Source organism: Dryas octopetala, chromosome 9 (genome assembly GCF_963921425.1).
Source record: "Dryas octopetala chromosome 9, drDryOcto1.1, whole genome shotgun sequence".
Taxonomy (NCBI): Eukaryota; Viridiplantae; Streptophyta; class Magnoliopsida; order Rosales; family Rosaceae; genus Dryas; species Dryas octopetala.
This window is the reverse complement of record NC_141374.1, coordinates 13,884,788-13,911,302: the sequence shown is the minus strand read 5'-3', so window position 1 is coordinate 13,911,302 and position 26,515 is coordinate 13,884,788. Positions and strand designations below refer to the sequence as shown.

The following is a 26,515-nucleotide window of genomic DNA, read 5'->3' as shown; positions in this document are numbered from 1 at the left end:
AAATCATATTTTGGCGCTTTAGCCTTTCAGGTCATTTTCAATCTTCTTAGAAGAAAAAGTCTAATGTGTGGAGTGTACTATGTTTGAACCAAATTTTGCCACAGTATAAATGAAGAGCACAGATTTTTTGGGAGGGGTAAGAGTTGCCCTCTTTGAATCTTACTATTATTGGCCAACCCATTTTTTTTCCTGTTCTTTTTTCTATTTCCTCTAACTTTCAGGTGGATGCATAAAATATGATGGCCATATTGGCAGTTAAGTGCCTAGAGAAAACAAGCATCCCACATAATTGGCTTCTACAAGTCACATGACCATCATCACTCTACAACATCCCACCCATCACCCAAACAACTCTTTCAATTTGGATGAGACGATGCTTGTACCAACATTAAACATGCCAGGTGGTCACATTTATTTTTCCCTTTTTTAAAAATATTTTGGAAACAACCTAGCCAATACATAAACAAACGAAACGCACAAGATCTTATGCTTTGGTCGATAGACAAAATTGTCTATGCTGGCCTCAAAAGGAGACATACATGGGTACAGTTCACCTTATTGGAATTGTGTAAAAAAAAATTGTTCCCTCATCTAAAAAAACAACAATCCGCAGACCGAAAACAAAACTTAAAGTTTCTCTTACTCTAAAAAGCAAATGATATATGCCTACAACTTAACTCATTCTTGGCCACAGGGTTGCTTATAACTTTTGTTTACGTCACTAATATTTATGTTCATCGCCTGCCGCCGGCCTTTTTAATGGGAGGAGCCATGTCCTCATCATCAGACTGGATATCTCCATAGCGCCACATCCCCCGCCTATCAGTCCGTGCTTCTTCCTGGAACTTTTCCAAGTTCTCGAGTGCTGTCTTCCGCTCCTTGGAGTCCCATTTTTTCTTTTTCTCTAGCCTAGCAAGTCCTTCCTGAAAATTATACAAATTTGAAAAGCTGAGATTCAGAAAAACATTAAATAGAAGTTTAAAAAGATTCATATAATATATGATGAGGATTCTAAACCCTCAAAACGAAAGAAGCATGGACCCTATCATATATGAAAATATAGAACATGTCAATTTTTTATTTTATTATTAATTGCAATATAATTAGACATTACTCAAAAGTTCATAGCGGACGTCTTAAATCCTTCCTCTGATTTCAAATAATATTGGGGTCCATAAGGACCCAAAATATACACATAGGTGGTATGTTTATTATGTATGGGATGGTAAAGGGAAGCATCCAAGTTATACATACTCCACACCAGGCTCCTCATCAAACAATTGGAAATAGAAGTTAAATAAAGAAGTTCCCAAAAATTCAAACTTCCAAGGTATGCTTTTGTAGATGATGTTCATATATCAAATTACAACCAAATATGTTTTCTGGAATGGATCAGTTCAGCATAGGTGATAAACAGGCCTAATAGTATTTAATTTCTTCAGGTGGCAGCAGTGACTAAAATTTGTAATTTTGGTAAACTGGAGAGAGTTTAGTCACCAAGATTTTATGCAAGTCTCAATTTTGGGGTAATTATTATAGCACAAAAAAATTTAAGAGACAAACTTTATAAGAAACACATCTAAAAAAGAGGGCTATAATTCAAACCTGAAGCATGGCAGCATTAATACTGATCTCAGCATCAACAGCAACAAGAGTTACAACAAGAACCGTTCCAGTTCCCTGGCCTTTAACTTTTCCCCCTGAAAGATCCCTTTCCTCAACCATGGCCCTAAACTCTTTGGAACTATTTAATGTGTGCTCATGCAAATACTCTGCTGCTTCTTGACCAAAATCTTCCTCCAAGCTTGGGACCTTAACATATGCAAGGCTGCATAATTGAGCAAGACCAGGTGCAGAGGATACAGAAGGGTCAAGGGGCCGTAACTGACTGTAAGGGACAACCTCTTGATTACCATAATCTATGTAGAAGACTTCAAACTTGTCTTTAGGGGATTCCACAGCTCCTCGAGGTGCATTGACAATCTTTCCATGTCAAATATAAAAATTAAATAATTTTAAAAGACTCGGTACAAGGAACATAAGAGTGTACAAATCACATAATGTAATTAAATAGTAGAAGAAAAATGCAAATTTTCATGCCAATTATGAACTTTGTTAGTAATAAGTATTATATCCGTAAGTGATTATACAACCACCAGAAAGTGCTTCACAGATAATAAAAATACTTTTTCTTACATTGATTTAAATATAGTTCATTACTATATGTTTGCAACAGTCAACAGGGTTGCCTTCTATGAGAAGATATAGAGAAATTTAAATTTTAATGCCAGTTAAAATAAGAATACTAACTTTCCTTGAAACAAAAAACTTAAGATGATTCTATATAGTTATTCAAGCCAAATATGTTTATTCTCTCACGGCTAGGTTTGTTCCATAGAAAATATTTCTCGACAAACTCTTTCTTGGAAAGAATTGCTAGCAGAAGTATCAAAATCTATTATATATTAACAATATTTAAATAATGGAACAATGTTTTAAAGTACACGGAAAAGAGGAAAGGACCAAAAAACAGAGTTTGCTCTATTGCAATGAAATAGGTCAGAAGATTAAAACACTTTTTATTATAATTGGAAAATAAAACTGGACATTTCTGGTTGTGACTCACCATTGCTCGGTTCCAAGAATTATCTGCACTAAACTGAGCAAGAACAATTTCACCCTTCTTAGGACTAAAAGCACCAATTAAAGGAGCTTCTTGAAGACTCAAAGAAGCAAGCTGTTGCTGAATCGAGGCAATTTTCTGATCCCCAACTGTCTGAACATAAAATTTACCGCTGCCCAAAACTTCTGTAACCACTACCTGAAAATAAAGAACAGGAAAGATGTTATTTAACATTTTACAACATGTGGAATGGGTATTACTTGATGCAATCCTATTTCAAGGACCTTTAGCACTTCTTTCTGTTTGTTGTTGTCAACAGCTAATCCATTGGAAACTTCCTCTTCACCTTCAACATAATTCTCCCAAATCTGCAACAGAATGTAAATTAGCATAACTAACAGGAAGACAACTGCCATAAAGTAAGTATGCTGCTCCACATACTTTCAGTTTCTGCCTTTTTGCAGATTGCTCAGCTTGTTCAAGAAGATGGGCATCTGGGATCCTGTCACTGCCAAAGGAAGTTTGAAATTTTGCAAGGCCAACTTCAAGGAGGGAAATCGCCACATTGGTCCTTGACTCCCATAAAGATCCCAAGAAAGTTCCAGTTCTATTAACAGTCTCCACTTCAATCTGTATAAGAGAGACAAATTTATCAAAGCAAGAACAAAACCAAAATGAAAGCTACCAGGTTAATGCTAAATGAGATTAACCTCAACATCTCTCTGCATTATTCTTCGCCTCATTAGTGCAATTGCTTCATCTGAATACGGCTCATCACGACCGGCACATCTGACACCAGAGAATGAGAATGCAATGCTGCATGTCTCCTTGGGAATCAATAGTTTAAAACGATGACCACTGAAGACATATTCAACAATGGCAGGAATTTTCCTGCTTCGATGTAAGAATGGCAAGAAGTCTCTGGCTTTCTTAGCCGATGCCTGAAAGAGACACAACAATAAAGGAATGAGTGATATTTAACCGACTCTCTGAGCAAAAATTGATCCCTTCCAATGATTTTATTTCTCACCGTTGTCAGGTCTGTTATGTGCATGACTGGAGGATCCTTGGAAGAATGTACTCCTTTCTTGGCAGCTATAGCACGTGTTTCTGCAGAAAGAAGGGCATCATAATAGTTTGATCTCTCCTCAAAATCTCGATGTCTAATAACAGAGCCAAAGCCGCGTGCAATGACCAGCTCAGCAATATTCACCCCAGCCTGCTGGCTGCCAGGAGTAGATGGGGCAGGTGTTGGCGCATCATCACCCTCAGCCTTAGTAGGGGATGCAAGGAAGACTGATCCAAAATCCATTACTCTGGAGTCTACAGATCCAGCAGCACCTGCACTTCCATCTGCCGGGGTGAGTTTCCTTGAATACTCCATTTGAACATTCACCTGACAAAACATACCAAATAGGGAAATTAAAATTTATTTCCAACCAAGAGAGATTTCTATCAGTAAGAAAACAATGTATCAATATTAGTTCTCATACTTGGCGTCCAATAAGGCGCGTTCTCAGGAACTCCTTTGCTTCACGGGCATATGCAGCCGGCTTTTCATCTTTACGAGGATTACCCATTTTCGGACACCTAATACTTGAAAGATTAACTCGCCTCTCTGCATGAGGACTGGCGAATGGAACAGAATCATCAGCCACAACGATGCAGTCCCCACTTACAACCTCCACAACCTGGAAGAAAGCAAAAATCAATTACACATGCATACATAGGACAAACCAAATTGAAGTGATAAATTTACATAAATTTTACTAAATACTACCTTTCCTGTGAAATTCTGGTCATGAATTGCCTTTGAATTTGTAGCTGGGGGGATGTAGTTTGTCCAAATCCTCAGCCTGCTTTTCTTAGCTTGAAGCTCTGCAGTCTTCAGCCGTCGCTTTGCATCTTCTTCCATCATGTTTGCACTCCATTCAACGTATTTTGCATAACCCTACGCACAAAGTTCAAGAATTGATAGCATGTCCCTCAGAGGACTTACAACAGACAACTGTGGGTCTGATAGAAGCTATAAAAGAATTACAAGCTAACATTCAAGCATGCAAGCAGCTACACCAAAATTGAAAGCATGTGATAAATATTACAAATGTCAGTAATACAAACACATTAATCATCATTAATGTTAATTGTGAAATCATTACACAGTTTAAGCTCTTACATTTTCAACAAGCTCCAGCGCCAGATCTTTTGCTGAGTCCCCATCAGGGTAATATACTGACCCAATCAAATTGCTAAATTTGTCAACACCTTCCAGAACGATGCGGACCTATAAATCCACCATGATATTCATAAAATTGAAATAAATTCAATGTTCAAGATAACCTACAGTAGAAATTTGCTTACATCTCTATGCAACACACGAATTTCTGTAAAATGTTTAGCTTCCAGTGCAAATGGATCAGCAGCAGTTTCAGTAGATGATGCTGCTGAAGCTGCAATCCTTTGCGCAGAAGTCAGAGGGGCTCGAGGTTCAGAGGAAACCTCTCCATTTGTTTTATCAGAAGATATTTCTGGTTCAGCAACAGTTTCTGATGTTGTAGCTCTCCTTCCCACTGATGGGGCCTAATTGGAACAGATAAAGATATGTTGTATATTCATATTAATACTATGACAATAAAGCAGATATAAACCAAATTTTGTGCAGACTTGTCCAGATTGCAGAAAGAATGCATACCTGAGTTCCTGCAACGAATACTTGGACGAACTGAAAATCCGGAAGCAAGTAGACCCGAACTGTACTGCCGTCACGAACCTGCTCAACAATACCTTCCAAGGGCCTGCCCTTATTTGCATCTAGCAGAGCCATGGCATCTAAGTTGCTAGGATCACCAATGGCAGAGGGAGGTAGATTCCTAATGGATGCCTCAGCAGCACCTGGAACCTGCAATTAAGAACAAAATGGTCTTGCTTTAAGCTGATTTGAAGTAAACTTTCAACATGCTGCAGCAAGTTAGATGCATGTTAAAAGAAACAAGGTGGGAAGAAATTAAAAATGCAAACCTTGCTCCAGCGACCAAGGCCCTGGGTCTTAGCTTGCTCTTCGAGACTTAGCAATTCTGCAAGGTAAGGACTTGCTTCTCCTTTCTGTTGACCTTGCTCCCTGACCTGCACAAACAAGATTCGGCTTACACCCATTTACAGGAAACATTAAGTAAAAAATTAGCAACCCACAACTTTAAAAACTAAAATATATATATATAAAATATATATTAAAACCTTTGCCCAGCCTTCAGCAACAACCAGCATTGCGACATTTTTGTCACCAATGAAAACAGAGCCAAATTCTCGCCCAATTGATTGTACAACATAATCCACTCTGAAAGCCACTTCCTGTTGAGAAAATATGGTGAGGTAGATGCATCACACCTATTATTCTTAAAGGACTAGTATTATAGTAAAGAAAAACATAAGTAATTTATAAAAAGGCACCTTTCCTAGGCAGAGCTTCCTCAGAAACTCTCTGCTGTCCCATGCAAATGGCTCATCAATACCACCTCTACGGGCCTAACAATAAAACAAAGAAATTTCAGCAATCAGCCTAATCCATAATTAATGTAGAAAATTGTGTTAAACAAAACCATAATCCATGATAATATATTTCTCGAATGAGAAAAAAAAAACCAAGAATTTACAACAATCCCCGACAAACGCAAAATTAAAGAACATTTGGGTCGATGGAAAACAAGGAATTAATACCAGTCTGGGAGCAATAAGCGATGACAAAGTGATGGTTCTTTCAGGTGGGGGTCCGGGCTTGTTGGCTGTGAGGGCCATGATGACCAAGCAATCCCCTGAAGGAACTGCCTTCACTCTCCCTCTGTACCATCCCGTGGACCCAGCTGTTGACGATGCCATCTCAACAGCTTCTTATACAGATAGAGATCTGCAAAACCCAAAACACACAGCACAGCTCATTTAAACAAACACATCACCATCTCCACCACAACATGCAAAGCCATAATCTCAACAAACAACAACAACAATCACAAACAGAGCACGAGAACAACAGCATTCAGATCCATTCCAATAACATGCAATCAATACGACAATGGCATATTGCAAAAATGACTCGTATTATTGGATCTAACGCTTTGATTTAGAAGCTAATAAATATCAGATTATCAAAGCAACGAGTTTTCAGTCAAAAGCTTCGTAATTGCGTGTACCAAACAATAACAATTCGATGAATGATTGATCGAAGTGACAGAGAAAGCGATCGAGAGCGAGAGACAGAGATCTATGAATGTGAAAGGGAATACCAAGCTGGATCGGTTCAGACGGGTAGTTACTGGTTCGGATCTATCGTGATTGATGTGGTTTTCGTATCCTTCGGTCGTCCAACGGCGTCGTACGAGCTGCGGCGGATCAGAGAGAAACAGAGAGATGGAAGAGGGAGATTTCACTATGGTTTTACAAGTTCATATATAGACGACGAATATGAGCTAACACCTTAGCAGTACTTATCTTATACCCTCCGTTTTTATAATAATTACCCTATATACCATTATGATATCAGAATCCAAGCCGATGTGAGCTTTCCTTTTCGGGATTACTCTGCTATGTTTGGCTTATTTTTTCAATTAATTCTCTGTTATAATTAGTGTGAATTATTGAAATACCCGTTATGTCCTTCTCAGGCTCATGTATATGTGAAATTCTAATCCCAAAATATTCTGACACGGATTGAGACAAATAACCGGCCCAATTTATTATGTCATATTTCCCACCTTGATTTCCTCTCTTCTACGGCCACATTTAACTGATTACTCAATTAAACAATTTAAACGTCACCCTAACTCCCAACAAACACTAATAAGCAATAAAACGATGCTTGTTTTTGTATTTTCCTATCTTACTTGTTTTTGTATTACATTCAAAATATTAAATAGATTAATTATTTTCCTAAAAATAGTATTATCTGCTTATGTTTATCATGTATATTTTGTGATTGTATCATAAACGATAAATTTTAAATTTATGATAAGCGTTATGAGTTTAAAATTTAATATTTAGAATTATTAAGAAAATAACTAAATGCAAGTCTAAAACAATGTACTTACATAATCTCATCTCACTTGTAAAATTTAGAAGCATTGAGGATGGAGTTGATTTTTAAATATTTCCCTCTTGTATAAGGTTTAAAATTGCTATTTTAATAAGAGTAGAATTCTATTTATACGAGGTGGAGAGTATAAACTAATTATATAATACGTTTTTCTAACAAATATAATTGAGAGAAAAAGAATTCAAATTCGGGGTTGGATGTGAAAATAAATATATATCTTAATTACTAAACCTACAAGTTTGACAAATAATTATATGATTTTGGACGTAATAATTTGTATTATTCCACCATTAATGTGTTCATTCCTACAAGCTGCTTAACAGAATTTAACGAGCAATTAATCCTGACAATATGCAATGTGTTTAATGAAGAAAAAGCCAGGGTAATTTGTTTTTTTTCTTATTAAGGAATTCAGAGTAAGCATGGTGTTTGACAATTGACGCTGACCTAGTGTTTAAGTGGGTGGTCTGTTTTTTACCACTCTGGGTAAAAAATAGATATAGATATGGATTTGGGTGGTAAAAGACAATTACAGCATGGTGATGGTGATGATGATGGTGTGGGGTTGTGAGGGCCCCCCGTGACAGTGGCACTGGTACTTATCTGCTTTTCAGCTTTCCCTTCACTCTCACTCACTCACGGTGGCCACTTCCACAACTGACTTTCTGAGCTTCTGCTTTAAGTAGCACACAGAAACACAGACATGGGAATCTAATCTATAGCTATGCCTTCAACAGTTCAACAGCACATAGGATGATAGGAAACTGAAAAGTACATTTCCACAAACTCACTTGTTGTGTCTTTCTCTCTTCTGCTGACAAGTGACAAACCATGGTATTCTTCTTCTTTTTATTTATTTTTATCTAATTAACATTTTTAATTTAAAATTATATATAATGGGGTCTGGTCTGCTTCACATAAAAGAATATTTTGCATCGAAAATAAGAACATATTAGACAATGCTTTTAGAAGACCAAAAGGACTTTCAAATTAGGATCCGGAATACATCGTACTCTTATAACAAAAGTATTGTTGACCAAAAGCGAAGCACTTCTAAGTTCTAAATATGCCCTAAAATCCGGATTAATATTCTGCATGCATGCAAGAGTAAAATCCGGTCAATTGAATGTCAATCCAATTGAACGCCTTCATCGTTCTTGAGCTAATCGTCTGAGATTTACTATTTGGCCCTCAAGTTTTCAGTCCTAAAGAGCAATTATACACATAATAATAATCAAATTAAAAAAGGAGATGAAAATGCATAAACAAAACAAAAAAATCCCATTCCAGACTTTTAATTCATTAATAAGAAGATCTAACTTTAAAGTGTTTTTTTAATTTTTTGATCTAGGCCAGATTTCTCCTTTATAAAGACTTGGTACTTTAACTTAACATCAAGACTTTTTGGCCTACATGGGACCCAAGGCTCAGCAAGCAAAAAGCCAGAAAACCAACAAACGTACTATAGGCTATAGAGCATTGGGTCTCATAACTCCAATACAATCCTCATGCAGTAGACCAACTTTTAGTGGACAAGTTTGATCATATCTAGAAGTACCCATATATCTTTTCATCAAAACAATAATATATCTTTTATACAAAAGCACCAAGATGTTGTTTCACCGTAAATAGGAATACACATGAACCCATATATACTTCTGGGACTTTTTTTTTTCTACCATATCATGAGTTGTAAAGCGGGCATCAAATTTAAACTTGGCCCAGAAAGAGTGCAAGGCAAAGGCAGCAGAGACACAAGTGCCTTTAAAAATGTAACAGTCTGTGAGGTGGATTTGGAATCGAGTCATTTGGCCCAAGATCATCGATGATAGGAGGCCGCTGCTTATGGTGATCAGTCACTGACTGGTTTGTCATTGCCAGTGCCAGAGCCTGCACATAGAAGAATACCATCAATCTTTGCATTGCAAGTGATGTATCCAACAGTAAGCTTTGTTATGTCAACCGAGAAAGGATCCTCAAGGGGGATGTCTCTTGATGAGAGGTCATCCGGGTCCTTTCCTCTAATAGCATCCAAAACAATAGCACAATCTGCGGCACTTCTACAGAGAGGACCAAGCTTATCCTATTAAACAGATGAGATTCAGGTTTTAGTAGCCACTGCAACCCCCACCAGGATTCAATTTTATCACAACTGCCAAAGAACATGATTAATTATACCTAGTGTTTCCACAATGTGTCAATGAACAGAGGTCTTTAGTATTTCAATAAACATAGTAAGCTCATGTTTCTTAGAGCTCAACATTACCTCTTCAATCTTTGCATAAAAATTCGGGTAAGCTCCGCAGATGTAATTTGCTTTGTCTTTATGAGCTCTCCTAATTCAAGAACCTGATACCCACTCAATAAGTACATATACCATGCTTGTTGTCTATGTGTATGTGTGTGAGAGACAGAGAGACAGAGAGGCACAAAGAAGCTTTTAACTGAAGTCTTTTACTTTCACTCGTGAAGGCAATATCATCATCTCTTTGTGGTCTTTTCACGCCATAGAGAGAAGGATAATTGAACTTTTTGCTTAAGTTTTGTGCTTGTTCACTGCCCCAATCAGGAACGAAGACCAAAGCAGAAGGGTCACACAATCCTCCATGAACAGAACCGACTAGTTTTCGATCGATTGGCTCTGATTGTGGGGATATTGAAATCTTTTGTACCCTTCACAATCTCTAGTATCTAAAGCACATACAAACAGTAAATAATTACTCATGTTAAATCTTATGATGATCAGCATAAATTATGTAACTAAGCACAAAAACACAGATTATGGGTTCATCAAATCACCTTTGCATCACTGAAGAAGTTGGCATCAAATAACTCAAACACCCTTTTAAGTGATGAAATGTCATTGATTTTTTCAAGGGAGTCACCTTTATTCTCACTGTCCTGATCAATGAACAAAATAAGGGTGTCCTTAACAAATTTTAATGCAATTCAAAGGGACTATATAGAAGTAGCATGCCTTAGCCTTCATGACTGATACTATTACCTGAACAAATGGTTACAGAAATGAGCTTTAACGTTCTGGCAGACCATTTAATTTCCAATTTTTTTTTATAAGTTCTCACCTGTTTTACTGTTTTACATATGTTAGGGTACAATGATATGGATATATAAGAAGATTATAATTGTTCTACCATATTTGAAACGATTTTTTTTTTCTTTTTTTCCTTTGGCCAAAAGACTTCATTATGGATCCTACTTTTTTTCCTACTAGGATCCTTCTCCTACTTTATAATGTCCAGGAAATGACATATACCAGTTGGAAACAAGAAGGGTCAAGCCAAAATAACTACTTTTACAGTTCTATTTCTTTCAGAGGCCTATTGGATGTCAATCATCTCCAATTCACTCTTCACTCTTTAGGGGAGAAAATCACCAAAATTTAAAAGCCAAACGAAAGATGTCCCGAGGAAGTAGTAGGATTTCACTGATAACACTTCAATTTCCTTCACTATCTACCTTCTGCATGTCTTAAAAGGACTACATAAACCTTTTTTTTTTTTTTTTGTCTTTTTCTTTTCTTTTACTCAAAGGCCGTTTAGAACAAATTTCCATTGCACAAAATTATTGAACGTCTAAAGACTAGGTAAGCAAACAAGAGGAGGAAAGAGAGAGAGAGAGAGAGAGAGTTCCCGGCCATTTTTTGAGAAAGCTTGGGCGAGAGTGAGAATAGTGTGGTGGTCGAATATTGGACAAATTAAAGTGCAGTGTACAGAGGAGGAGGGAAAAGGGTATGGACTGTGGACTGGTAAGCTAAGAACAATAGCCAAAGAAACTGCCCCACGAATAAGGAAATTAACCACCACTATCACTACGTGGCCACCCCCATAATGCATGGGACGGACACTTGTACTCCTGCATGTCTTCCTCTTGGTGTAGGGATGGCAACGGGGCGGGGCGGGGCTGGGGGTGCCACCCCCATCCCCCAACCCCGAAATTATTTGAATCCCTGAATCCGCCCCAAATCCCCGACTTTGTAAACGGGGATTCCCCGTCCCCGACCCTGCCGGGGAGTGGCTTCCCCGAATCCGCCCCAACCATTTCCCCCCCCCCCCCCAGAATGCATATCAAATTATCAATAAGCATTACAAACCTGCTACTGCCGCAGTAATATTCAATTCAAACCTGCTGAACATATCAATACAAACCGCTATCAATAGATTCAATACAAACTTGCTTAACATAATACAAACTTGCTTAACATAATACATATCAAACTTGCAGAGTTGCAGAACTGCTATTAATGTTTCAATGCATCAAACTAACGAATTAATGTTCTAATAGTCCATAAATGCATAAAACTAAATACATCCATCAATTCATAAGAAAACACATCTATGGCATCAAGCTTCAAACATGCTTTAGATATTTCCTTTATGGCATCAGTACATCACTCATATATGGTTGGAGTATGCTTGATTCTTCAAGATCACAAAATGTGTTGCAAACTTGCAAACCTGCACCAAGAGAGATATGATTGTAAAATTGTAACCACCTGCTGGCTGCTGAACCAAGAGAAATGTAATAAAAGATTAAACATACTAATACCTTAGGCCACTTCATAAAGGTTTACATTTTAATCATATAATGAGCTATTCTCCTGCTCAAGACAAGAAACCTAAACAATCAAAACAAAATAAAGTGAGAATAGTCACACTTCATTAATTAAACCATCAAGTGATTCAATCATGAGTTGCTAAATAGATATGAGTGAGAATAGTCACACTCCATGTTAGAATCAACATTAGTTGAAACACAAGTTTCAGATTCCATGACTTCTACCTCATTCGGGTTTGATTCTAATCATAAAACAAAAACAAAAAAATTATTAGAAAACCTTAAAACAAATTAATTAGCAAACCTTAAAACAATTTTCTGAAGCGACTACAATGAGGGCTCACATCAAGGCCTCGATGGTATTTGAATGAAGCCGACTACGATGAGGGCTCACAATTCTGCCACTTGTACTAAATGCTGATTCTGAAGCGACTGTAGTAACTGGAATAGCCAAAATATCTCTAGCAATCAATTGTAATTTTGGATATTTGACCCCATTTGTCTTCCACCAAACTAATATATCGAAATCAGCATTCAATGGTATAAGAGAATCTTCTAGATACTGGTCAAACTGTGACCTCACACTGTGAGTGCTACTAGAAATAGCCAAATACTCAAGAAACTCTTGATCAACTTCAGGTGTAACATTTTGTGAAACAGTAGCAGTAGCATTAGAATCTTGAGAAGATTGATGACTTTGACTAGGTTTTTGTTAATACTCTCCAAGAAAGTCATACAATAACTTTTTAACTTCCTCAATCTTAAGAAAAGATGTGCCTCCATAGATTTTTAGGAAATAGAACTCAACGGACATCATCTTATACCTTGGATCCAAGATACTTGCAATTGCCATCAAGCCATGCATAGTATTCCAATACTTCTCAAACTTTGATAGCATATTTGATGCCATTTCCTTCACCTCAGTCACATCTGACAAAACCCACTGTTCAATTGCCAACCTAATCTTGCAAATATTTGGAAAATAAAGATTGGCAGTAGGGTACTTGGACCATGAAAATAAGTCAGACACATCATTAAAAAGCTTCAATTTTTCAGCTAGCACCTTTGTCTTTGACCAATCTTCTTCACTAGGCACTTTTTGTATAGAGACTCACGCATTTTCAGCCGTGGAAAAACATCTCTATATTCCAATGCAGTGGTAAGCATGGAATATGTAGAGTTCCATCTAGTTTTGCAATCAAGCTCCAACTTTTTAGTGCTTGACAATCTTAATTGTCGAGCCGCCTCGATAAACTTTTCTTCTCTCTTTTGAGTTCCGGTCCAAAATGCAACACTAGACCGAATAACTTTAATGCTCTCTTTTATAACATCTAACCCATCCCTCACCACCAAGTTTAGAATGTGCGCACAACAACGCATGTGAAAAAAGCGTCCTTGCAACAAAAGTGAACTAGAAGACAACTTCCCCAAAACTATATCAATCATGGCATCATTGGTTGTGCAATTATCTACCGTCAAAGTGGATACCTTACGATCGAGATTCCATTCCAACAAGCAATCCACCAAAACATCCGCAAGTACCTCCGCAGTGTGTGGACTAGGTACATATACAAACCTACCAAAAAATCATTCAAATTAAAAGAAAAATTAGTGAATTGATTACATCATAGATTCATAACGTATTAAAAAAATTATAGCAAATAATTAAATAAATTTACCTCGCAAGACGACTTTGCAACCTCCAATAATCATCAATAAAGTGAGTAGTGACAGTCATAAATCCCCTTTTTTGATTGCTAGATGTTCACATATCTGTAGTAACGGAAATTCTACTTTCATTAGTATCCAAGAGCTTCATTGTTTTATTGCTTTCAAACTCAAAAATCTTGAAGATGTCACTCTTAATAGTATTCCGAGAATGAACCTTAAATAATGGCTGTAAAGCTTGGGAGTACCTTTTAAACCCAACATGATCAACCATGGACATTGGATACTCATGGATAATAATCATAACACCAAGTTCCTTCCTTGCACTGTCATGGTCAAAATTATACGTACCAAGTTTAAAGCTCCCATCACCACTTCTTGTAGGATTCAAGATTGATTGTGATATGCTTCTTTGTCTCTTCATAGGACAACATTTGATGTGATCATGTAAATGTTTTGTCCCATTCTTGCTATTCCCTCCTAGCATCCCACTAAAATGATTGCAAACAACTTTCATTTTGCCGGCAACAATACGTTTGGTGAAGTAGACCTGGCAAACGGGTCGTTTTTTGCGGGTTCAGGTCAAACACGACACGACCCGTTAAGATTAACGGGTTAACACGACACGACCCATTAAGTAACGGGTGACAAAACCCCCAACACGAACACGACACGAATTAAAACGAATAAACACGACACGACCCGTTCTACCCGTTAAGAAAATTAATATTTTTTAAACAAAATTACAATTAATATATATCTTACAATACTTACAAAAATTACAGCCCAAAATTCCATTCATGCAATATTCCAAAATAAGTAACAGCCAAAAATTACAGCCCAAAACAAAATTCAATACATATATAGAATGTTCCAAAATGAATAAACAGCCAAAACCAAAATTTATCACAATGTTCCAAAATAAACAGCCCAAAATTCTCTAATTCTCCCCTAAAACAGAAGTTAAAGTCTTACAGAGTTACAGAACAATACTTCAAGGTGAAACAAAATTCTCTAATTCTCTAATTCTCTAACACAATCTTCCAGCCATAAACAGAACACCACTTCAATTAATGATTAATTCCACATTGCCACACCAAGAACTTCAATTAATGATTAATGCCACATTGCCACACAAAGGGAGTGATACCTGCAAGACATTTGGTTCTTTAGACAAGGAAGAGTAGCATAAAAGAATTACAATACAGTATTCAGTGGCTGCGTAGCAAGACAATGTCTTAATGAGGTGGTGCAAATTATGTTGACACATCACAATGACACCTAATAACAATTTCCAGTTTTAGAAGAAAAGATTGGAATGAGATCAAAGAGATCTTAACTAACTTATTCACAGCAGCAACAAAGCTCACATAGCCTATAAGTAGAAGGGAACAAAACATTCATATAGATCAGCTCTCCCGAAAGACCAAACTTTTAATAGTTTTACTTACAATTACAGTGCCCTATAATAAGAACTAAGAATATATGTGATTATTTTATAAAGAAAATGAGAATTATGATCCTCAACACCCATGATGGGGAGCCTGTGTATAACTACTTTCCTTATTATATATATCCACAAGAATTTATAACTAGTAGATTTAAATGATTCAAATAGAGAGCCAGAGAGGTCACCAGTTAGTGTCTAATCTGCAGATTCAGGGCCTCGGAGTTGGTATAACAATCAAGAGCAGATAAATGCAATCAGTTAACATTGTCACCACAACAAATTAATAGGATTACTTAAGGATGCATCCATATGATTTCACTTATTAGCCAGTTCGAATCTTCAGTTATATACATACTGTGCCAAAATGGTGGTTTACCAAAACAATGGTGGAAGATGGTTCCAAGCCACTATATACCAATTGCTTCATAGTGACGGTATCAGGAGTACCATATCCACATAATCAAAATCAAGAATCTTTATAGTGGCTCTTCTAAAAACTAATGATAATGTATGTTTCTATATTTTTCCATATCAACATTGTCAGTTCCATAATATTGTGCAATCAAATGCAAACAGAAATACATATAAATTACAGCTACAACAATAAAAATACAGCACCTTTCATCAATCATCAACAGAAATGGTATTAGAACACTGTTCAGATCTGCTTCCACTATCCTCAATGGTCAAATTGAAAACATCTTCACTAAGTACTTCCAAGTCAGCATGTTCTCTATCAAACACTAAACATAAAAAAAAAACACTAATTACAAATATAACTTTATGAGAATAAAAGAACATAACAGTATAATGGTATGTAAAATTTACCTCCCTTGCCAAAAATCCAATCTCGAGTACATAACAAAGCTTGAGCAGTTTCAGGCAATAATGAACTGCGATATTGATTTAGTACTCTACCACCAATACTAAAGGCTGATTCGGATGCAACAATGGAAATAGGAATTGTTAGCACATCACGAGCTAAATTAGAAAGAATAGGATAACGAAATTGCTCCATTTGCCACCAAGAAAGAACATCTAACTCTTGCTTTCTGTCTAGCCTTTCTTCATCAAAATACTTATCCAATTCAATTTTTGTACTTGAAGCTACACCACTGTTATAACTATTATCAAAATCCTACAAAGGATTATAAAAAACATGAAATTATCAAACAAGCACTTATAAAAAAAGATAAACAATTATCAAACAAGCAATTATGAATTATATAAAAAAAACCAGCAATTACCTCAAAGATGGTGTCTCCATCTTCCGTGTGACTAGCTGTCTCATTCCTTGGACGATTTGAATTAACAAGATGTGACAAATTTTCCATGTACAAATCAAAAAGAGAAGACAAGGTGTCACTAACACGTTTGAATTCATAAGAATCTTGACCATAAAGCTTGGTATAAGCCCATTCTACAAACTGCAATTTATAACGATGATCCAAAATAATTGCAATTGCAAGAATTAAACTGTAATATGACCAATACTTTTCAAACTTTAAGTTCATAGAAGTTCCCAGCCTTCTCATGAAATCATTCCTATCTTCCATGTCTGTTTTGATACTGTGTTGGATTATGAACACTTTAGGAAAGAACAAATTTGATGTGGGGTACTTTGTTCCAGAAAATAAGCAAGTAACTTCATAAAAATACCCCAAAAATTTTGAAATCTTTCCTATTTTATCCCACTCTTCTGTAGAAGGGCAAAAAATGAAACTTGAATCACTTAATCTTAGATTGATAAAAGCACGCTGATAAAAAAGTGCACTGTCAAGCATGGTATAGGTTGAGTTCCACCTAGTAGGCACATCTTGTCTTAAGCCTCTCCTATTACCTGCTATCCCTACTTGTGCAACACATTCAAAGAACTTTTGTTTCCTCCCAGCTGAACCCCTTATGTATTTGATACATTCACGAATCTTTAAAACAGAGGGATCAATTTCTTTAAGTCCCTCTTGAACTATCAAGTTTAAAATGTGAGCACAGCAGCGAACATGAAAGAATTTACCATTCATTAATAGTAGACCTCTAAAGTTCAATTGATTTTTCAAATGATCAACAAAACAATCATTTGCAGAAGCATTATCCAAAGTAATAGAAAATAATTTCTTCTCAATCCCCCAATCAGTCAATAATGAGTTAATTTTTTCACACAAAGCAACACCAGTATGTGGAGGGGGCATATGACAAAAGTTTAAAATCCTTTTATGCAATCTCCATTCTTGATCAACAAAATGGGCTGTAAGAGTTAGGTATCCATCAGTGGTCAAAGAGGTCCATAAATCAGATGTTAAGCAAATCCTTCCTGGAACCATACTTAACAAATTACCAAGTTTAAGTTTTTCCCTTTTGAACATCCTTAAAACACATGCCTTAACAGTATTTCTACAAGGCAGCTTGATATCAGGAGATATATATGCAAATAAAGCTCTAATGCCCTCATATTCAACAAAGCTAAAAGGTAAATCATGTTTGATAATTGCTTCTATCAATAAATCTCTAAATTTCTCATGATCAAATTTTGGGGAACGCAATCCAGACTGTGATAACATTAATTGCTGCAAATCACCATGTGTTTTCTTAGGACAATTTTTCATGTGACTCAACATATTACCCGTCCCACATTGACTATAACATATATATATATATATCACACCACATTGTCTACATTTAGCACGCTTCTTTTTATTTGGTTCCATAGGCAATGGTTCAAACAAAGTCCAAGCAGGAGATCTTAATTTACGCTTACCTACTGCCATGCCTCTTGCCCTTTTCTTTGTAGGGCTTTTATCTGCTGTATCTTCTACATGTTCAGCACTTTGACCCACATTGTTTCTCACTGAAACTTCACCAGACTCCTCAACAATATTACTTGTAGGACTAGGATTCATCTGCATTGAACATTTAATAAGCTAGTTATATATAAAAATAAAGCATCCTATGATTCAGATTTCAGAATAACAAAAGAGGAAAACAAAGCATTTAGCAAGTCAGCCAAGTTCCTGTTTCAGTATAGATTTATATTTGATGGCCTTAGCAAAGTACTGAAAGCTGGTATAATATTGTGATGACTAAGATCCATAATGTAACATATTTTTCTTTGAAGTTCACAGGAAGAGTCATAAAACCTATAAATGATGCTAATAACATAAGCCTATTAGCCATGACTATCGCAAATTTGCACATTCAACCAGCTTGAAATCAAACATATTTAATCCTGCTTAGAAAATTTAAAATATTAGCCACAAAAAGGGGTTTCGGAATTCAGAGTACCTTTGAGGCTTTGAGGCTTTGAGTCGGGCTGAGGGTCGAGACGACGACGTTTTTATTCCTGGGCTGCAGTAAGTAGATCGAGAGGTCGTTCGACTCGTTCCGCCCCTTGTCCCCGAATATGGGTAATATTTTCTCAAAAAAAAGTTGCTCCAATCTGACCTAGCTGGCAAGCGATCCCAGTTCGCGGCAGAGAACAAGACAGCAAGAGACTCGAGAGGGAGAGATCGCAGAGAGAGGAAGAAAGATTCTTGTGTGCAGCTCGCAGAGACTAAGGGTCGATTGTAGACTTGCAGAGTGAGAGATCGCAGAGGGAGGGACAAGAGAAAGAGAGAGAGGGCAGCTGGATCGATGTCAATGGAGGCTGAGACGACGATGCTGGGTCGGTGGAGGCAGAGTCTGTGCAGCTCTGTGTGAGGTCGATTGCAGAGGAATAAGAAGAGAAAAGGAGAGATGCTGGCAGCTGGGTCGATGAAGGCTAAGGGTCCATGGAGATTGGAGGCTAAGGCTGAGGGAGACAATCTAAGAGGCAAAGAGGCTGATGGAATGATGGATCATGGAGACATGGAGGATTGGAGGCTAACTGGCTAAAGGCTAAGACATGGAGACGACAGATCGCATTTGGGCATTTCGCAGAGAGCCAGAGACTCAGAGAGATAAGGTGAGGCGGCTGAGTGTTTTGTGAAATAGGAAACTAAATGAATTAGAGATTAGGGTTAGGATATTTTGACATTTTGTTAAGTGTAGAAAATTACTTAAATGCCCTTATTCTTAACGGGTCTTAACGGGTTTCGCGGGTTGACACGAACACGACCCGTTATCTAAACGGGTTGTTATCGGGTCTACACGATTTGAACACGACCCAATTAGCTCAAACCCAAACCCGCAAATTTGCGGGTCGTTCCGGGTCGTGTTAACGGGTCGTGATAAATTTTGCCGGGTCTATGGTGAAGTGCTCCCATACTTGTGACGTACATCTCCTTTTACGTAAGTTTTCACATGTTGAATCACAAGTCATGGTATTTGGTACAGATTTGTCCCCCCCTTCAGTTGGTGTTGAATTTGATGATTGTGGGGTACTTGAGGGTCTTCGTGGCTGTGAAAGCTGTGTGAGTTGTGGCCCTTGTGAGGTTGTTTGATTTTCCTCATTTTCAGCACCATGACCGGAGCCACTAGTCGTTTTTGTAGAGTCCATCTATAAACAATAAAAAGCAAGATGATGGCATGTGTCTGGCGAGACAGGATATGCCCAAATCTCCAAGAGTCCAAGAGCGGCGTAGTCAGAGAGAGACCGAGTGTATGACTGAGAGAGATAGATAGTTAGAGAATAGAGAGTCAGAGAGACAGAGAGTCAGAGACAGTGTTTTTTCTTTTTTTTGTGTTTAGGGTTTGGCGTATTAACAAACATACATTTATATATGTTAATACATTTATATTTGTTAATTTACTTAAAAAATAATTTAACAAATATATGTTTTTTCATTTATATAAAGCTTAGGGTTTAGGGTTTAGGGTTTAGGGTTATTAATTTTATTATCTAAATTGTGTATAAGTATATAAATTGGAAGAATAAGTTTAGGGTTTAGGGTTTATGGGGTTTAGGCTTTTAGGGTATAAGGTTTAGGATATAGGGTTTAGGGTATAGGGTATAGGGTATAGGGTATATGGTTTAGGGTTTAGGGTTTAGGGTTTAGGGTATAGGTATAGGGGGTTTAGGGTATAGGGTTATTAATTTTATTATCTAAATTGTGTATAAGTATATAAATTGGAAGAATAAGTTTAGGGTTTAGGGTTTATGGGGTTAGGCTTTTAGGGTATAAGGTTTAGGATATAGGGTTTAGGGTATAGGGTATATGGTTTAGGGTATATGGTATAGGGTATAGGGTATAGGGTATAGGGTATAGGGTATAGGGTATAGGGAATAGGGAATAAGGTATAGGGTATAGGGTATAGGGTTTAGGGTTTAGGGGGAATAGGGTTTAGGGTTTAGGGTTTAGGGTTTAGGGTTTAGGGTTAGGGTTTAGGGTTTAGGGTTTAGGGTTAGGGTTTAGGGTTTAGGGTTTAGGGTTTAGGGTTTAGGGTTTAGGGTTTAGGGTTTAGGGTTTAGGGTTTAGGGTATAGGGTATAGGGTATAGGGTTTAGGGTTTAGGGTTTAGGGTTTAGGGTATAGGGTTATTAATTTTATTATCTAAATTGTGTATAAGTATATAAATTGGAAGAATAAGTTTAGGGTTTAGGGTTTATGGGGTTAGGCTTTTAGGGTATAAGGTTTAGGATATAGGGTATAGGGTATATGGTTTAGGGTTTAGGGTATGGTATAGGGTATAGGGTATAGGCCTATAGGGTATAGGGTATAGGGTTTAGGGAATAGGGTATAGGGTATAGGGTTTAGGGTTTAGGGTTTAGGGTTTAGGGTTTAGGGTATAGGGTTTAGGGTTTAGGGTATAGGGAATAGGGTTTAGGGTTTAGGATTTAGGTTTTAGGGTTTTATTATCTAAATTGTGTATAAATATATAAATTGGAAGAGTGAACTCATGAGAACTTGTTAGTCTGATGGTAAGGAGCTGCGGGAGAAAATTTGAGTTGCCAAGTTCGATCCCCTTGCATGACACTTTTAAGATTAAAATTTTAATTATATATATTTGGTGTAAATGGGGCGGGTTCGGGGTTGGGGGAGTCAAAACCATACCCGCCCCGCCCCCGACTCGGGTCCCCACCTAAATCCCCGAATCCGAACTCGGCCCCATTTATCTTCCCCATTAGGGTTTTAATCGGATCGGGTCCCCGCGGGAATTTTCGCCATCCCTATCTTGGTGTGGACTGTGGTGGCCCACCCCTCTAGGCTCTAGTCTCTTGTTCTGTTTTCTTGGGATTGCCCATGATGTCACAATTACAACAACAAATGGAGTAAAGTTAATTGATTAAACTGCATATGCATTATCCATATATATGTTTCAAATCCTCCATGTCCTCAAATTAATGTTCATAATAGTTGCTGCATGATATTACATATATATTGACTATTACATCAACCTCAAAGTAAATTGCAGATGGTACTCAGCTACCTATGGAGTTGGGGTTGGGATTAATGGGTCACTTGGTCCAAGATCATCAATAGGAGGGCGCTGCCTATGGTAATCAGTGACTAATTGGAAAGCCATAGCTAGTGCTAGAGCCTACACCACATGAAAAATATTATCAACCATGTTAGTATAGATTTCGGACTCTTATTAATTCCTTGATTATAAAGAGTATTAACTAACTTGGGTTGAGCTGCTTACAATGTGATCACGCTCAGGAGGCGCATAAATGCCGGTGGTGACAGTGGTTCTTCGTCGAGTAATGTTGGTAGGAGGTGGATGTGATATGTTTTTAAACCCTGTTGGAACAACAATTACAGGCATACCCACAAGGTTTCCCAAGCAAACTCTCTCCCAATCTGTTGCATTGCCAATGAATGCATCAACAGTAAAACTCTCTCTTACTTCCCGGATTAGCTTTCCCCGCGCTCTTTGTGCCTGTACATATAATTATAGCTCAAGGTAAGAAAAACATCCTAATTTCAGTACTGTAATCACTACTATTGGTGGGACTCGCATATATCATTAGTATAGATGAATTCACTTTGTCGCGTGGTGTATGTGGTTGTCTAACATGGTATCATAGCTTTATTTGCCAGAAATCCAAAGTCCGAAACCTCCAATCTCAATTCCCCATTTCTTTGTTGGTTAGTGAGGTGCAAATTGAGGCTACACTAATATGTTTGTATCTGTCCTTCTATTTAGCTGCCTCTCCATGTGTAGTATGAGACCGCAAGTGAGGAAATGTGTAAACTTGAGATATATTTCCGACTCATTCCCTAATAGGTTAAATGTTTTGTCTAGTCATTACGTAATTAGGATGTCATTAATGTAGAATTACTCATATGCTTAGCATGATTATAACAAGCTCCTCTCAATTGATTGCTCATGAGAAAGTAGAGAACAAACCTGCACATAGTCTACTGCTGGAATTAGGCGTGCACGGCGTAGTTCAGTAGGCCACTGTTCTTGAGCTTCATAATCATCACCCTGCCCTGAGCGCTGCCACTCGTCAAAGTGAGCCAACATATCCACGTCCATGGTAAAATTTAAGATACCTTGAACAGAGTCAACTGTATAATTTAATTTGAAGGGGATCATATTTACACCTTTTGATGCAAGAACATGAACAACCTGTAAACAAAACTCCATTTTAAGCTCCACATAAAAGAGTTTAAAGAAAAAGAATTAAAAACTAACGAATAATGTATGATCCTTAGGATTATCGAATTATTAGGATGTGAGCCAATAATTGTTTATAATTCTACAACAACTAACCTCCATCTCAGCATCTTCTAGATATCCAACAGTGAGTTTTGTAATGTCAACTAAAAATGGATCATCAAAGGGAATGTTTCTTGATGAAAGATCATCTGGGTCCTTTCCTCTAATGGCATCCAATATAATTGCACAATCTGCAGCACTTCTACAGAAAGGACCAAGCTTATCCTGTTAAAAAGATAGGCTATAAATGCCACCATTCACTGCGCCCAACAAGGACATGAACAAATAAGATTTGGGGGGGACTATATATACCAAGCTTTCTGATATGCTCATTACACCAGTTCGGCCAACAGTGCCGAATGTAGGGCGCAATGCTGTCACTCCACAGCGTGCAGCAGGAAAGGTGACAGAGCCAGCCGTTTCTGACCCAATTGTAAATGGAACCATGCCTGTGAAAGAGTCATAGACTCATAAAAAACAGGAAAGCATATGGAAGGCAAGAAAATGCTGAGGGATTAAAGTTTGAACATTATACCTGCTGAGGTGGAGGCAGCAGGTCCAGCTGATGAACCCGTTGAGAACTCCTCGATATTCCATGGGTTCCTTGTTCTACCCCCAAACCAGATGTCATCATATGCCAATGATCCAGAGACAAGCTTGGCAACAAGGACTCCCCCTGCAGACTTCAACCTATATTGAGCAGAGATCAACTAATAAGTGAATCCCGACCATATGATGTGACGGTTGATGTATGTATTACATAATTTATTATGGTGAACTGTTAATTAACACATCAATTGTCATACATGTGGTTAGTTAATATGGTCCGTCTAGCACTACCCTTTTTTTCTGTTACAAACTCATGTGTAAGTTTATGTGGCATGTTATTTACTTTGTATTTTACATTCAAAATGATAGGGATTGGATGGTATAATATGCATGACATGACACCTCAACTGCCACATCAGTTTGTCAAAGCAAATTTTCTAAAACCCTTTGTAGGTTTGGAATTTCCCTTTAAGCCATATGTGTTATTACTGCAATCTACAATACTGATCAAACTTTTTTACAACCTCTTGTAAACCCAAGCTTCAATGTGAAGAACTTGATTTTTGAAACTCTTGGAACCCCAAGTTGTTCTGTAATGGGGTACTGAAATTATATCCTTCAAACCATATGGAATCCCATGCAGAGGACCTATACAGAAAGTCAATGTGTAAAAGGCAACACTTTAGCATTGCAGTAGTAATGCAAGTGATGACTACATACATTAGCTTATAATTAGATATTGATGGCCGAAAAACTGACTGTTTATGATATCGATGACATTATTATATTAAAAAAAGAGAAGTACCCAAATACACTCCTTGGGCAAGCAGATTATCAGCCTTTTTTGCTTGCTTGTATGCCAATTCTTCAGTATAAGTCACCACAGCCTCAAGAACATGATTGTACCTAGCTAGTTATTCCAAAATGCATCAATAATATAACAGGTCCTGAATATTAATTATAACAAACCAAAGGAGTTTTCAGAGCTCACCATTATTACCTTTTCAATCTTTTCAGAAAAATTCTAGTAAGCTCCTTAGATGTAATTTGCTTTGTTCTAATGAGCTCTCCCAATTCAAGAATCTGAATCATGAACACCCAACAAGTTATATGCATAGCATAGCCTTTGACTAATCCAACACAAATCACATATACATACATGGCATTGCAGCAACAGCGAGACTTACACTCATGAAGGCAATATCTTGTTCACTTTTCGGTCTTTGTATGTCGGAGAGAGAAGGAAAATTGAATTTCTTAGTTACTTGTTGAGCTTGTTCACTGCCCCACTTTGGATTGAATACCAAATAAGAAGGGTCACGCAACCCTCCATTCACTGAAGCAACCAATTTTCTGTTAGCTTTGATTATAGGGATGTTGAAATCCTTCACACCCTTCACAATATCCAGCATCTATAAAGTATATAGAAAAAAGTTTGAAACTTAATAACATGGTCAATCTAAAATATACGCACCAATAATATCAGCACCAAAAAGATCAACAGAGAATTCGGGCTTGTAAGTTCGAGATGTATACATAAGCGAATAACAAATTACCTTTGTATTATTGAAGAAGTTGGAGCATTCAAACAGCTCAAATGCACATTTAAGAGGGGAAAGTTGACCAACTCTTGCCCAACATACACCATGGTTGTCACTCTCCTAATCAAATTACAAAAAAAAAAAAAAAAAATCATACATACATATATATATATATATATATATATCCTTGAGAAAATTTAATACAAACACAAATTTACATGAATATGGATATAGAGGAAAAGGGAAAAAGTTACCACAATTTCAGGAGGAGGGTGGGAAACATCTGAAACGACACCGTGGCAACAGATTGCAGCTAGAAGCAAGAAGCAAGTGCTAGCACTCCGGGCCCACCATCCGCTTAGCAATGGAGGGCACTTGTTGTCGTTGAGCATGGCTGAATATGCAAATGGCTTCCTTGTTTTCTGTCAGTTCGCTGCCAAACTCTGGTCTCGATCTCTTTCTCTATTGTTCATTTATTTGCAGAGCTGACGGTCAACCATTTTGTAGTAAAATGTCAAAGATGCTGACCAGAGAGACCAGAGATGGGTAAATTTATTTAACAAAAATTTAACTTGCACTCCTCTCTTTTATTTTTCATTAATTTGCTCAATTGTCAATGCATAAAAACAAAGAAAGGAGCGGGGAAGGCAAAATGACACTTTTGATTATTTTCACTAGCCTCTCTGCAAGCGCTATCGCGAGTGCGAATTTGTTTTTTTGTATTGGGCATATGTTAATTTTTTGACATACATTCTATCTATTTGTATTTTTACTTTTTTTTTTTGGTTCTTATTGTTAGTCCCACTGCTCTTTTCACGTTTTAAGGTAGTGGGATAGTGGGGTGTGTTTTTTATTTTTTAAATTTTATTTTAATCATTGTATTTTATAACTATACTATCATTTATTAAGTTATTTTAAAATAACTGATTTGTTGAATAACGGATAGAGAAACCAAAGTATCAAAGTATCCTAACAGGGACATTAAAGGCATGATTCAAAACATTTGTTACAGAAATCGACCATTAAATATGTTTTGTTATTTTCTCAAAAAAAAAAAAAAAAAAAAGCTTTGTTATGGAGGATTAGAAACCTAGAGAGCATATTGAAGATGGAAATTGACTTTGACATACATGATTTATACAACCACCTAAATACAAACCAATCCCCAAGGACCCACAGCATGTGTAATTAATGATAAACAGTAAGCCTAACTAATACATGTTTCCTATATAATATGGCAGTAAGCCTAGTAAGCCTAACTAACAGTAATACCATTAGTCTGAACTAATACTATCATATGTATTATCATGATGCATGCTGCAGTAAGCCTAACTAATACATGTAGCGTATGTATTACCAAAGCGTAACTAACAATAATCAAATTGTTAAACATAAATGAAAGGCATCAAAATATATACTGCCTAACTAACAGTAATACCATTAGCC

At 37.1% G+C, this 26,515-nt stretch overlaps 3 protein-coding genes across 5 annotated transcripts; all 3 read right to left on the bottom strand.

Annotated features, from left to right (window-relative positions):
• Window positions 1-377: 377 nt before the first annotated feature.
• On the bottom strand, window positions 378-7,054 carry LOC147274430 (ribonuclease TUDOR 1-like). Its single transcript, XM_086257146.1, has 17 exons — window positions 6,901-7,054; window positions 6,338-6,524; window positions 6,071-6,145; window positions 5,858-5,971; window positions 5,642-5,746; window positions 5,316-5,522; window positions 4,985-5,203; window positions 4,800-4,907; window positions 4,404-4,574; window positions 4,117-4,314; window positions 3,654-4,019; window positions 3,334-3,564; window positions 3,065-3,253; window positions 2,908-2,991; window positions 2,627-2,821; window positions 1,606-1,983; window positions 378-923 (listed from the first exon to the last, which is right to left on the bottom strand). The coding sequence occupies exons 2-17, from the start codon at window positions 6,494-6,496 to the stop codon at window positions 735-737; spliced, it is 2,988 nt and encodes a 995-aa protein (XP_086113272.1). The 5' UTR covers window positions 6,497-6,524; window positions 6,901-7,054; the 3' UTR covers window positions 378-734.
• Window positions 7,055-12,044: 4,990 nt separating this feature from the next.
• Window positions 12,045-25,515, bottom strand: LOC147274428 (Amidase family protein). 3 transcript variants are annotated; one of them, XM_086257466.1, is made up of 12 exons: window positions 25,324-25,515; window positions 25,085-25,189; window positions 24,716-24,940; window positions 24,529-24,611; window positions 24,334-24,434; window positions 24,053-24,176; window positions 23,515-23,669; window positions 23,292-23,428; window positions 23,034-23,204; window positions 22,665-22,889; window positions 12,273-12,342; window positions 12,045-12,181 (listed from the first exon to the last, which is right to left on the bottom strand). In XM_086257466.1, the coding sequence occupies exons 1-11, from the start codon at window positions 25,459-25,461 to the stop codon at window positions 12,301-12,303; spliced, it is 1,506 nt and encodes a 501-aa protein (XP_086113592.1). In that variant the 5' UTR covers window positions 25,462-25,515; the 3' UTR covers window positions 12,045-12,181; window positions 12,273-12,300. The 3 variants fall into 3 exon arrangements, with proteins under 3 accessions (XP_086113592.1, XP_086113591.1, XP_086113593.1); XM_086257465.1 differs by lacking the exons at window positions 12,045-12,181; window positions 12,273-12,342 and adding exons at window positions 21,643-21,851; window positions 21,957-22,193; XM_086257467.1 differs by lacking the exons at window positions 12,045-12,181; window positions 12,273-12,342; window positions 25,324-25,515 and adding exons at window positions 21,643-21,851; window positions 21,957-22,193 and having other exon boundaries at window positions 24,716-24,864.
• Window positions 12,622-18,006, bottom strand: LOC147274429 (zinc finger BED domain-containing protein RICESLEEPER 2-like). Its single transcript, XM_086256578.1, has 8 exons — window positions 16,647-18,006; window positions 16,228-16,537; window positions 16,036-16,142; window positions 15,847-15,915; window positions 14,198-14,367; window positions 13,345-13,857; window positions 13,059-13,240; window positions 12,622-12,959 (listed from the first exon to the last, which is right to left on the bottom strand). Exons 1-8 carry the CDS (start codon window positions 18,000-18,002, stop codon window positions 12,622-12,624), a joined length of 3,045 nt encoding a protein of 1,014 aa, XP_086112704.1. The 5' UTR covers window positions 18,003-18,006.
• Window positions 25,516-26,515: the final 1,000 nt, after the last annotated feature.